This window comes from Triturus cristatus, chromosome 9, assembly GCF_964204655.1.
Source record: "Triturus cristatus chromosome 9, aTriCri1.1, whole genome shotgun sequence".
Lineage (NCBI taxonomy): Eukaryota > Metazoa > Chordata > Amphibia > Caudata > Salamandridae > Triturus > Triturus cristatus.
Window position 1 is genome coordinate 138,287,190 of NC_140592.1, and position 13,589 is coordinate 138,300,778.

At 44.4% G+C, this 13,589-nt stretch overlaps 1 protein-coding gene across 1 annotated transcript in view; it reads right to left on the bottom strand.

Moving 5' to 3' along the window:
- Positions 1–5,674: 5,674 nt before the first annotated feature.
- LOC146797527 (uncharacterized) overlaps positions 5,675–13,589 on the bottom strand; it is a 192,741-nt gene continuing 184,826 nt past the window's right edge. Inside the window, exon 7 of the mRNA XM_085627565.1 lies at positions 5,675–6,046. Coding sequence (XP_085483691.1) covers positions 6,006–6,046 — 41 coding nt within the window. The 3' untranslated portion in view covers positions 5,675–6,005. The remainder of the gene's footprint in view (positions 6,047–13,589) is intronic.

Genomic DNA, 13,589 nt, shown 5'->3' on the forward strand with positions numbered 1-13,589 from the left:
CCTGCTGTGGTGCCTTAACAGGGTGTTTTAAAGCTTGATTACCCACCGGCATCTGAGTACTCATTATATTGTCTGTATTAGCGGATGCTCCATCTCTTTTACCTTTTTTCCCCCTCCAAACAATCTTTAGTTACACCATCTCCAGCAATCAATACTGCTCCTAATATTGGTGTTTCAAATGTAGTTTTATCTGTATTTGTTAGCTCAGTCTGGGATTTATCTGAAACATCGTACTCTGGCATTTTCTCACAAATTACAGCTGCACTCTGCGAGAGAAGATTAAGTCCTGCTGTTTTGCTTTTTTCGATGTTAACGAGTAATGGAGCAGCATTTTTCTTGCATTTATTAGTAAAGATTGTAGGAACTAGGGGAATAGAGCGCTTACCCCCTTCAATCTCACTCTCCGCCGGGGTCGTAGCTTTCCCTTTGGTGTTTCCTTCAAATGCCGAATTGCTAGCAGCTGTGCCGCTAGTAGTCTCACTCTCGGCTGCTCCGCGAGCTCTGCCACGCCCAGCCTTCTGCGGCATCCTGAAGATTGTTGCTGGCTCGCCGCTGCCCCGCCGCGGCCGTCCTACGACCCGAGCTCGCGTCCAAAGCCTCCTTGTAAATGTTGTAGACTTGTAAAGCGCACAGCTGCCCCAGCAACGGGGCGTCCCGGCGCTGTAGACCGCTGGGGAACCCGTCCTGGCTATCCCTGTGAGATGGTCCCTTACTGGGTATCTCCAAGGTGAAACCAGGCATCTCCGGCGTCTGTGGGGGGCCGTTGTAGAGATGAGGCAAGCTTAATGCCCAGAGTTGCCGAGTGTGTTCCTGGTTAGAGTAGGTACCGAGGCAAGAATTATCGAGTCCGTTTTTGACCCTGGTCCACGACCCTGCCACGTCGGGAATTGAACCCTGATCCCTGGCCGATTCTCTGCTTACGGGTCTGCCGCCTCTAACTAGTGAGCCACACCTCTCCTTGCCATGGACCGTGATGGAGAATGCCGTAGAAGTCGCCAGAGCATATCGGTACACTATACGGTATTTTTTTTTTTTCCCCCCTCACTGCGTCTCAATGCATCTCACTGCTAAAGCGCTGCTAGCTTAGTGAAATAGGCCAGTCCGCCGTCAATCCGCCATCATTCTGTCCCTGGTCAGTCCGGAGCGGTTAGCTCTGCTCACACAGCCGTATCTACGGCCGCCATCTTGCCTCAGTCAACCACATCCGAGAATGAATGTTTCTAAATTCATATTTGAAAACTATCACTTAAAAAAAAAAACTTTAATTAATTGATATGATCTGATATACTAAGATGAAATGGTTCTGCATGTTAAGGGAACACACATTTCCTTGAAGAGACCTTCTATATATTTTTTTCACACATTTGCTGGAAGACTGCTTTGAAAATGGAGGTGTTCCTAAAATTAAGTGGTGCAGAACAACTTAGTTACTTCCTTTCTTTAACTTCAATTAACATTTAAATTAAGCTTTGCGTGCATATTTAACATCTTTTCAATGTTAGTGCTGAGTCGAGTGAACGGCAGTCCCGTGCTGCTGTTGATCAGGGGTCCACATGTAAAGGTCAGGAGGGTCACAAACTCCCCCGGCCATACTTTGAGTATAACTGTTCTAGCACATAGGCTGGATGCAGATGCTATCTGCATCCCCACAGCAAAACGTATATCCACACTTCTTCCTTGGACAGCAGCACGCTCCCAGCACAGTAAACGTCACCTTTAACACAAACACCAAAATACGCACACAATACTACACAGGCAGTTCTCACTCGTTCAGGAAGCTTTGCTGCCTGCACAAGCAGGGGCAGCTGGCATGGCTCACGGGACAGGTGGTCGAGGGGGACGGGTGTGAATAAAACTAAGCATTGGCATAGCCAATAGGTTCCACCTTTGGGACCTTGTAAGTGTTAAGCCAGCGCTACTGGCTTTGCCAATGTATTAAAGTTATGGATGATGTAGAGCAGTGTGGCTGTTGTCCAGCAGGTTAGAAAAACTTGCAACAATTTTTTATGATGACTTTTCTTTTCCTTAGAAAGGGAAATAATGGTGTCCTAGTGAAACTCGAATAAAGCCAATTTGGCTAGTCTGACTGGCCAGCCGTCTGCCAGCCATCCCTAAGGCGTGACACTCTCACTAAACGAGTGAGTCTCAGATTTTTATTTTAAAAGATATACATTGCAGGAAATGCGTTTTGATAAACATGCCAGTCTTGCGTCTATTTGAGAATTAATGATCCTGAGGTCCAATGGCCTCGTGTAAATACTGTTTTTCTCTTCGAAATAGGAACTTGCTGTGGATTGTGATGGGGAGATCAGACTTTATGACCATTCGGTCTCTAACCTCTCTGCTGAGGTGATATCAAGTGTGGCCATCTCAGCAGTGGGTCTTGATAGACCCTCTGCGGCTCCCTCTTTTGCACCATACTCTGCTATGCCTCCACTTCTCACACGCCCACTTGTATAGTCATTTCTAGTTTTAGCACCTTAAAAGTAAATTCAAATAAATCCACATGCTTGAATTAACAGCAATGTTTATGGTAACCATCTCTGGTGGCTCTGGGCATACCGACAGCCAGGGAACCAGCTGAGAGCAGACGAAGAAGTGCAATAAAGAACAAGTAGGAGGAAACAATAAATAAGGGCCATGCGGCCGCAAAAGTGACCGTGCTAATTGAAAACAGATAGCACCCTGCGCGCCGCCACTGCTCGCTCCCGCAAGCTGGAGGTTGTGTTTTCTGAAAGTCTGAAGTGATTCCAGGAGGCCCTCTCCTAGGGCAGCGCATGCCTGCTGCGCTAGGCTCGACCTAAAAAATAAGCTTACCCTGAAGCCTGGTCCTGCGTCTCTGGTACTGCTCTCGCTCTCCTGCCTCCAACTGACAGGAACAGGAAGCAGGCAGCCAGGCTTCCTCCCCTAAGCCAGTCATAACGCAGTGCGATAGTATGGAAAGTTTGCTGATTGAATGCTTGTGATTTGCAGCGCAGTGGCTGATAAGATCAGGGAGTTAAAATGAAATGTGCTATCAGTTCCTATAGGGATTATCCCATTCCGCTGCACCCCCCCCACCCCCCCACCAAGCACTGCCATAGTGCTGTGTTCTCCATGTGAGTGGTTGTTGCACCAGCAGGAAGGCAGAGGAGTCTGAGGCATGCTTGTAGAGTTTATTTATTTTATATAAACGAGCCTAAACAGGTGAAGAAATTAGACCCCCCCCCCATTCTCTGCCATGTGTCATCTGGAGCGTCCATTTAGAAAATGACATATAAGGCCAGAACACACTGAACGATCTAGTCTGCACAACAAAGACTAACAATCCTTGGCAAAGGCAATTTACAACGTTGTACACAATATTCCTTTGTTGTCAAAAGAAAAAGAAATAAAGCAGGTGAAAATCAAAAAAATACAAGAGTAGCATTAGTAATACTATAAAACAAATTAAACTGAAGTTAGAGATTAATAGTCAATGTAGTTGCGTAGCTTTTCAGGCAACTTCACAACTCATCTTCCAGATTGTTGTTTAATAATCACTCCATCATCCATTTCGGTTTGTGTACCAGAAGCATAACCATGCTCTGTGCTTCTTAAAACACCAGTAGTAGTACTGATGTTAAAAACATGGGACTATCACCCTTTGTAGATCAGATGGAACCTTTACATTAGAATCTGTCAGTGACATAGTTTACACGGTCTCCTCGTAAATCAGATGCAATCTCTCCACATTAGCATCATGGGAGCCAAGATCCCCGTTATCTGATGCAGAATTTGGGAGAGTATATCTGGTTTATAACATCAACTGGTACCATGAGTCATCCTTCATACATTTCCCTCCTTTGAAAATGCTTTTCTGATTTGTTTTCATCTATACAAACCCTTTATTCCCCCAAACTGGTCCTTCCAATGGTACACCACTATTACTCACATGCAACGCTTCATCCGGTTCAGTAAGCACAAAATTCCTTTTTACCAAGGATGACTCCATCTTTGATAATGTGATAAAATAGTAGATAAAGAGTTTACGCAGGGGCGTGTCAGCCTCAGAAGTAAGTGAGGCCAGTGTGCCCCTAGCACCCAAACATGGACAAAATCAATAACATTTCATGGAATTACGCTCTATAGAGTCCGCAGCAAAATGTAAACCCTGAAGGTTTATAACAATATTAAAGTACAAGCATAACAGATGACAAAAACAGTCATAAAAAAGAAAAAAAGAATTAGCTTAAGGCTCAGTCCAATGCAGCATCAGGTCGGACACCGAGATTCAACCTCAACATAATCCTAAATCCAGAGCATAGAGTAGACCTGCATGGATCTGCATCCAAAAGACAGAGCAGCCAAGCCTGCACCCACCCCTAAATGAGCCTATTTATACAGGAAAATACAGAGCAAAACCATCAATTCAGCAGAAAAAAGGCAGCATGTTTCACAGGTTAATCGCTTTACAGAATAAACACAACATGACCGAGTACACAAACCCAATTTGGGTCTTAGATCAAAGGGTGCGGCAGTACAAACCTTCCAACAAACACTGCAAAGGTACTCAACCAATGAGGAGGCTTGGTCAGTAGAAGCGGAAGAGTCTCATTAAATTCATTCAGGAAGAAAGTTAAGTCACCAAGAACAGCAAATGTATTACTTTTGCAACATTTCGCTCGTGCACATTTTTTTTTTTAAAACAATTTTTATTATTTTCTTTCACAGTACAATACACCAATTGTTGATCACTTAGTCATTTTCCAGCATACATCAAGATCGCAAGCGGCTACTCATGCACATTTTTAAAGCGTGCAGACCGAAGAGAAATTAAAAACAAGAAATTACTTGAGCGATTACAAGATGGAGTCATTTGGGCTACCCCTGTTCTGCTTTCTATAAAATAGTATTTACAAGTTAGAGAAATATTTGTACTAAAAACAAGGCAAGAGTAAGATTTGTTTTTTGCGCCAGCTGAGGACAGCTGAAAGTGCTACACCTGCTGCTGGGATGCATACAACCTGTTGCCACAATGCGCTCAGCGTTTTACCTATTGCCAGTGGCGGCCGCTCCCGGGAAGTAGCAGCGGGGTGGGGAGAGGTTGTAAAAAAAAAAAAAAAAAAAAAAAAAAAAAAAAAAAAAAAACCCACACACCACACTTACCTGCTGGCCGGCCGAGTACCGCCTCTCCTCTGTCCTCTTCCTGGCTTCACTGCAAGCAGGAAGCACCCAGGCTCCGCTTAGTCAATCACAACACTGCAATTGGTCTGAGCACTGTGGTTCGGTGCTCAGACAGAGAATGGGAGCCTGGGCATGGTCTCCACCCAGGATGCAAGGCATCCGGGTGGATAACATGCAAAGTTATCATGACTGTTCGGCCGGCCCGAGAGAGCCAGCCAAAGCATCGTGCACACTTACATAGTGGCCACCACACCTCCCCTTGCTCTCAGAGCAGAGCAGATCCACCCAGCCAGGATATTGCAGCAGGAACAAATAAAATGATAATGTTTCGTTAATTTATCTTTCCTTTTTTTCACTGCAAAAAGAAGTGGGGCGCGCTCCTCCATCATAACAGAGGAGCCGCCACTGCCTATTGTGGAGTCAAAGTATTATAACAATTGGCTAAGAAGCTGCAGGCATATTGCACAAACCTTCTGCAAATCAACACGTTTTACTCCCATTGAAACATACAAGCCAATGGACAAAGTGAAATGTTTCTATTTTTTAATGCATCATTTTAAATAAATAACATGGCAAAAATGTTATATACTTGACGGTTCTTTAGAAAAAAACGAAATCAAAAGTGCTGGAGTCGTGTAGAAATAATTTAGCATAGATATTTGAAAACCTTTTACAAAATCTAAAATATTAATTTTATTGGCAACATCCCTCTGAAGGATTGTTTCCCTTAAACACTTGTGAAGGCGTCGAATACAATTCACAGTGCACCGAGCCATACTGTGGAGTTTTTAAACACTAGGAAGCTCCCATCACCCAAATTCCACTTCTAGTTGCTGTGAATATTCGCATTTCAATTTTGTTTACTCCTCCCAGCCTTCTTCACAATCGAACTCTTCACCTACTGGATAAAATGAAATGGTAAAATAAATATTTAATGATGTGGCAAATGCAATGAGTGGTAAAAGAAGAAAATGGGTACAAAAAGAGCAATTACATCATGGATTTACATGTAGTTTAGCACCTATTCACCCATCATGGGCACTCCCAGACACCATCGACTTCCTCTAAAAGCCAGTTCAGGCTCAGTCTCTTGCAGCGATTTCTTCTGCATGAAGCTCCAATTCAGCTCAAGCTCTCAAGTAGACTAGAGGCAATGACCCGACCCCCCCCCCCCTTCAGACAAGTTTACAACCTGAACTGAACCCCAAAAGGCAAACGTAACTTTAACAGGCCTAGTATTTATCTACTATTCTGGTTAGCCTACTTACTGGACTGGCTTGTGATCCCAGCACTTAAACGATTCTATAATATTCTCCAGTATTAGACCACAACATTCCTGTGAAAAGTTAAATATATTGATGGCCTGGTGTTCTCCTTCATCCTCTAGATATGACTAGGCCTGGGCTGTAAATTCCGTTCCTCACAGAATTTGCGGAATTTGGGTAATTTCGCATTCTGCGGAGAACGCGACATTGCCCAAAATTTTGCGATCCGCAGCCTTGCGAAATTTTTTGCTTGATCGCGCTTTCAAAATGCGTGTTTGTGAGATATTTCTCCCCGAGCACGCAAATAGCGTTCGCGAACAGAAAAAAAGCATTGCGAACGGAACAAGCAATTCCGTGTGTTCGCGGAACTTTTGCGTGCTCGTGGAGATTTTTTACCGTTTCATGGAGTTTTGCGTAGCTCGACTACGCATATTCCGCCCACCCTTAGATATGACCTCTGCTGTGGTGAAAGGCCTGCTGATCAGGTCTCAGTCACAAGATGCTTTCTGTACACTTTTATTCACTAGTTGCATCCAGAAATTGTTTAAGCCCATCAGGCTGACAGCTGTCAAGTATTCAAGTGTCACTTTATAAGCGAACTGCAGTAGTTCAGGGACATACCAGACCAGTTACTTATGTGTTGGTTATCAGGTTAAAGAACATTCTCCCACAGCCAAACATGTTAAGTGGATACAGTAGGACAGCCAAGTAGCAGACAGACATGCAGTGCTTCCTTCAGATCTCCTAAATTGGATTTTTTTCTGTTTAAATATTTGTAGCAGCTAAGGGTTCAAAGTCGACTCAACGTGGCCTAAAGCGCTCAACCCTGAAGTCATTAAAGTTAATTGTTCTCAGATCCCAGTGGTACAATATTAGACATTTCAGCAAGAGTGATATCATGGATTCATTCTATCGTATGGCCTGTGGAGAACACTGGGGAGATTTAGTAACATTTGACACAACGCAGTGAGACAAGTTGCTGGGCTGAATAAAATGGAGAGGGCAGGAATGCAGCTTATGTACTGAGATGTGGTGCATTCCTGCTCCCCATCTGTGCTGGCGTACTAGTAGCTGTCAAGTGCCAATGCAGGCACCCTTCCACCATGGCGCCTGCATTGCAGCCAGGATGGGGTTTGTGCAGAAGTGAAACCTTCCTGCACAAAACAAGGCTCTAGGTGTGCCATAGTATGTATCCCATGTAGATAGAGGAAACAACAAGGCACAATAAACCTATTTCTCCATATTCTGCCTCCCCTGGAAAGATGTAGCAGTTTGATGCCGTCCCAGGTTTACTAGTGTTAGTAATTCTGGGAATGCGCTAAAATCCATGGGTGGATGTATAGAAACACCCATGTGCCACACATGGAATGCTGTCCTAGGGCAGAGTACCACAAGGCAGTAAATCTGGAGTGACTCAAGGCAGCGCAAGTCACTATGCCACAAAGGGTGGCTCTGCGTGGCACAGTAAATCTCACTTTAGGGCTTGCATTGCACTTGTGTCACCTTTTGTGACGCAAGGGCAACAAGTTCCCCTGATAAATCTGGCCCCCAGTTACCACAGCACAGGTAAAATGCAGCACTGCTTTCGATCATGCCAATATTAAAAAGATTCCTACACAAACATATTACCTACTGGAGTCCAACCAGTAGGTAGTTAAAGTTAGGACCCAGTTTCCATAGGAAAAGCGTTTGTTTTGCTATAAACTTTGGCGCAGTTTGACAAATCTTAATGACATTTTCATAACTAGTTTGCCACTCACTTCAGCTGCTGTTTGGAAAGTTTCAGGGTGATTCAAGTACGGTCCACGGAAAAGGAGGGGTCCCAAAACAAGTTTACCCCATGCAATTTCCCATAGGGATTTTGAACGTGACTACCGCCCAAACCGATGAATGGAATTCTCCAGAAGGCTAGATTTTGGTCCAGAAAGATTTGTGATTTCGTGTAAATCTGTTCAGTAGTTTTGGAGTTACTAAAGAAAAAAAGATTTATGCATTTTCTAGGAAAACAAATACTCTGCGAATCTGACAGATCTCATTGTGAGATCAGATCGGCTGCCACCACTTTAAGCAGGATGTGGTGACAGCAGTCTTGGGACTCGGACCCCACCAGAAGCCCAACATTTTTTTCTCCATGAATCTGCAGAGTATCATCTGGAATTTTGTTTTAAAAAAGCCCTTGTTTTTCACTAGGCATGGGTGGGACAGGTCTCTGGGGCAAATTAATTGATATATAATGAGGAGGGGGGGGGACAACATGGCCCCCCTTCCAGGATGCTTTTGGCCCAGAGGACCTCATCTGGCAGGACCCCTGTAAAAAACAGGGGGGGGGGCACGTAGCCCCCTCCTCCCAGGTTGATTTTGGGCCCAGAGCGCCAATCCCCAGGGGCCCAGCCAATTTAGAAAGTGGGGAGGCGGCAACATGCCACCTCCCGGGCTGATTTCGGCACCAGGGACTCCACCTCCCCGGGCCTGGCCTCTTTGAAGAACAGGGGAGGTGAGCTGCATGAAACCCCTCCCGGGCTGATTTTGGCTTCAGGGACCACATGGACGAGCCTTAGAAAAGAAAAAAAAAAAACACACCCACATGGGGGCGCACTTCTCCCCCCCCTCACGGACCACATTTGGCCACAAGGACCATATCCCCCAGGGCCCAGCCATGCTTTACATAGTAAGGGGATGATTTGGGCCGCCCTCCTGAAGCCATTAATGGCCTTTGGGACCCAGAGTGCCAACTCTTGCTATGTCCTGGGGGTGTCCACCCCAGGACACAGCAAGTTCCCTCCTGCACCTACGTGGGCAGGGAAACTTGGGTTTGCTCCCACATGGCAGGAGCAATTTAAAAGCTGCCGCCAAGCAAGAAGAAACTCTAAGTTCGCTCCCAATGGGCAGGAGATTGAAAAATGCCCCTGCCCGATGGGAGTGGACTTTTCATCTGTTTAACTGCCCGCACTGAAGCGGGTAGGGAAATGAATAAAATATTGCTCCTGCTCACAAGGAGCAGCATTTTTAGCTGGTCCCTGTGGGCAGGAGCAATGCCAGCTCCTGCAGGAGGCGGGGGAGCTGGCTGGGGCCAGGGTGGGGCCTTGGGGCTCCCACATGGCCAACAAAAATGAAGTGGGTGCCCTGGGTGGGCTGTAGGACACCCATCCTTTATTAGCTGTGCCCCAAGGGCGTTATAGTTAGGGTCAGATTTTACACAAAAAAAACCATAGCAATTCAGCAGTTCTAGTAATACTTATCTGAAGAAACTAACTCATGCACTAAGGTAACTAGGACTCACATCCTTGCCATGCACTGCTAATAACCGTAAATATTACATCAGTTGTGACATCATTGATAAAATCACTGCAACATTTCCAATAAAATTGATGAGCAAACTGCATGGCAGGGCAGCGAGTTAGTTAACTTCGGGCACGTGTTCCAATTTCTTCTAGATAAGTAGAATTATAACTGCTGAATTTCTATGGTTGTGTGTGTAGAATCTAACCCCAACTACAATGTCCCTGTAACCTTTGGTTTTTGATGTAGAGAGATATATTCCTTCATGGCTACATTACTGAAAGATGCTGGCCTGTGCTTGCTGTTGCTTCAGGAAGGGGAAGGACTTCCCTCTCCGATTCACTGGCTCCCTTTAACTGGCCCATAAGAACCACTGTAGTGAAACAGGGTGTAAAAACTGTCTGAAGGGTGCAAGATACATATACCACAAGGCATTGGTTTGTCCCGGGGAGATTTGCGGAGGATTCCCAGTTTTCCTACAGCAAATTGAAATGAGTGCAACCCAACTTTACGTCAGATTGTACCATGAATTATTTTTGTAATGTTTACACAGAACAAATTCCTCCACGTGTTGCCTGGAAGGACAGGCACATGCAAACAAGTGCAGGTGGAAGTAGTTTCCACAAAATATGAGATTTCAAACAGTTTTTTTAAAGTTAGGGGGGCACGCGTAACGTGACCTTTTGTTAAACGTCTGTTAAAGTTACCCTTCGTAAAACCTAGTGGCCTTTCTAGGTCCTATTGGGAAGTGTGGAGCTCAGTCACAGTGAACAACAAGACTAATTGTGCCCTCTTAGCCCCATAGTCTGTCCATCATTCCAGACAGAAACCTACACCTTTATTCTTGATAACCTGAAATCTAGGCAGTGTTCAATATTTCCCAGTGGACACCACTGACTAGTGTAAACATTGAGTGAGAGAGGTATGGTATTGAAGCACATTTTCCAGTTCAGATTGTAATGGGGGCCACAGACTGTCAAGAGCATGCATGTATGCCATGTCTAGCATCAGCCTCATTCTGGTCAAGTTATTCCCTCAACAAGGAGCCAAAGCCATCCTCAAGTTACCACCATTCACAACAACTTTTGAGGTAATTAAATGAGCCAGCCTCTCCCCAGAGTACTCCCTGAATCTGAATATAACTGGCCCACTTTTAAGGATGCTTGTGGGCACGTCACAGAACCTCAGCACCTGCAGGGTGAAAGTTGACATCACCACAAATCGAAATTATGGTTTTAAACTTCGCTAGGGAATGAACACAACAGTGTTAAAGAGCAGGCTGAAGTTCCTAATCCAGCTACCCCCCAAGTGGGTCAAGCACAGGTTTTTTTTTTTTAAGCATTACAGTTCACTTTTCCATACATTCTATAGTGCCTATACTGTAGTAATCCAAGTGGATGTGCACAAGCGTCAAATATTAGTTTATACTAAGCCGAAGAGTTGTTTATTTTCCATCTTGAGCTAACAGTACATTCATTGACCGTATTCTGTGCCCCTTAAAAGAAGAGATAAGTCAAAGTGCACAGTGTTTATGATTGAATGTATAATGCACTACTAGCTTTAGTTTCCCAAATGTACAATCAGTTGCTATAGAGGTACAATACAAGCATGTTAGCTCCCTATGAACTGCTCACCTTCCATCCTCCACTGGTTTGGAAATACCTATCAAGTACAGGAATTCAAAATACTCATACAAAGATAATAGAAGCTGCCTCTACCCCAGTGGGTCGCAGCAAAAAAGCAAAAGTAAAACACATTAAAGGTAAACAGAAAACTAGGTTTGCTATTGCTGGTTTTGATGCACTGCCAAAGATAACAAATGTCCCTTGGTGCCCCATTAACTACAAGGATCTGTTCTCCAAGTCTAGTTCTTAGTTTGCTTTTTGTGCAAACCTAGTACTTTCGGCTTCCATCTATGTATGAAATTAGTGCACCAGCATTGGAGTTGGATTTGTTGAAAGTCGACTTTTATGGTCATTTGAAGTGGACTGGGCCAGCAGCAAGTTAGCCCATTTCATTGCTGCATTTTTAAACATACAGATAGCGACTTCGCAATGCGATATTTACCCATTAACAATAGACCGCGATATGGGGGCGATTGGTGGTACCAACAATGGTGCAGAAGACACAACGGAGACATTTGCGACATGCGACGATATAATTTGCTTAGCAAGGCCACTGTTACTGTCCCTTTCTACATCCCACGAAGGCAAAGGAGGAAACATGAAAAAGCCTAAAGAGCAGGCTGCAAAAGGTGGTCCCTCTCCGTATGTCATAGGAGATGGAGGGAGATCTTTGCCAGAGCATCAGACAGTGAAGAAGCAAGTGTAAAATAGCAATGTGTGCCCACACGATCATTTATACGGGAATAGGACAGAAGTGGGGGTTAACATGGATAATATGCTGAAAGTGAGAGGAGAGGCAAAGCCACCCAAGAACCTAGCAAGCAAGGGGTGGGCTGGGGAGGGGGAATGTCAAACAAGACACTGCAAGAGGATGGAGCAATACGGATTCAAGCCTGTGCCATCAGCAAGGGCGCCTGAAAGAGTCTGATGCACTGGTCCACTTATGGTGGTGTGGGAGCCATTTTTCTTCTTTCATATTAAAACGCTTTATAGACCGATTACGCTAACCTAGATTGTTCGTACATGGTCCTCTATCTTGCACCAATGTAAATATACATCCTGTGAGGACTGTTGTGGTACTTGTTCTAAATAAAGCACTGCTCGGGTCCGCGCTAATAAACCGTGTTCCCAGAGACCTTCAAGTATGTAACCAAGGATGTTTCAATTATCCCAGGCTATTGCTTTCCAATGTATTAAGTGAATTGCTCTAAAACGGAGAATGACTAAAACCAATGCATTACTATCATGAGAGAATCCTTGAACGTAGTCAGTAGTAAAAGGTTTCTTCTTGCTAGTTACATATTGGTGCATATCCTGAAAACCATGTAGAATGTGTAAATATCTAAGGCCTGTAAAAGAAGATGTTATTTTCTGTATTCAGGAAACCTTATTCCCCCACCCTTAGAAGGCGATCGATGCCGGATTTCACTTAGAACTTTGAGTTCCTGCTACTTATGATTTGTATGCTTTGCTGCTAAATTTATTTATGGTATGTTTTAGGCAATCTGCTTATTAATTCTTTATATAAAGCTTTGAAACGACAACCCTTGTCTGTCATTCTTACAGAATGTTTCAGCATCTGCTATTGAACTGCATCTAATAGAAATAGTGACAGCTCCAGCCGGGGAGCTCCAAAGTTCATATCAGGACTCCTCCGCTCCCGGTCCTAGTCATTGGTGTGCCCCAAGAGTAGGATTCTAGGATAGGTTTGCACGCCAACAGTTTGAGATAGTAAACTTTTGGCCACTGCTTGGAAGTGGAGCACCAGGCCATCCCAGTGCATAGAACTAGGATGCCTCTGGAGATCTCTGGCCTCCCCAGCCAATGATGCATCTTAACATCACTCTGGAACTGAAAGCCAAACACCAAGAATTTTACATCAACGGGAAGATACCGAGACAAAGGTTACACAAACGCCTTTATTTCCTAAGACCAGTAGAAGTATAAATGTTAGAAGTACTTCAGTATTTGTTTAGTAATGTGAGAAGTTATGAAGGTAAGCTCTTTACAACTTTAAGGGCTTTGTGGAAAAAAGAAAAAAGAAAATTGCCAACTTCATAAAGTGCTTAGCTGATTAAGTTAAATATATATTGCATACATACACGCATACACACGTGAAAAGTCAGAAACTTGCATTGCTAATCAAGGATTCAAGAGCAGCTGCAATGTGTAAGATTACCTTCTGCTCCATAGTCCTGACTATGCCACGGCGACTGAATGCATGTAATGGCACTGTTCAGGTAAAGACTTTGCGCAATGGAAAATACTGTGTTTC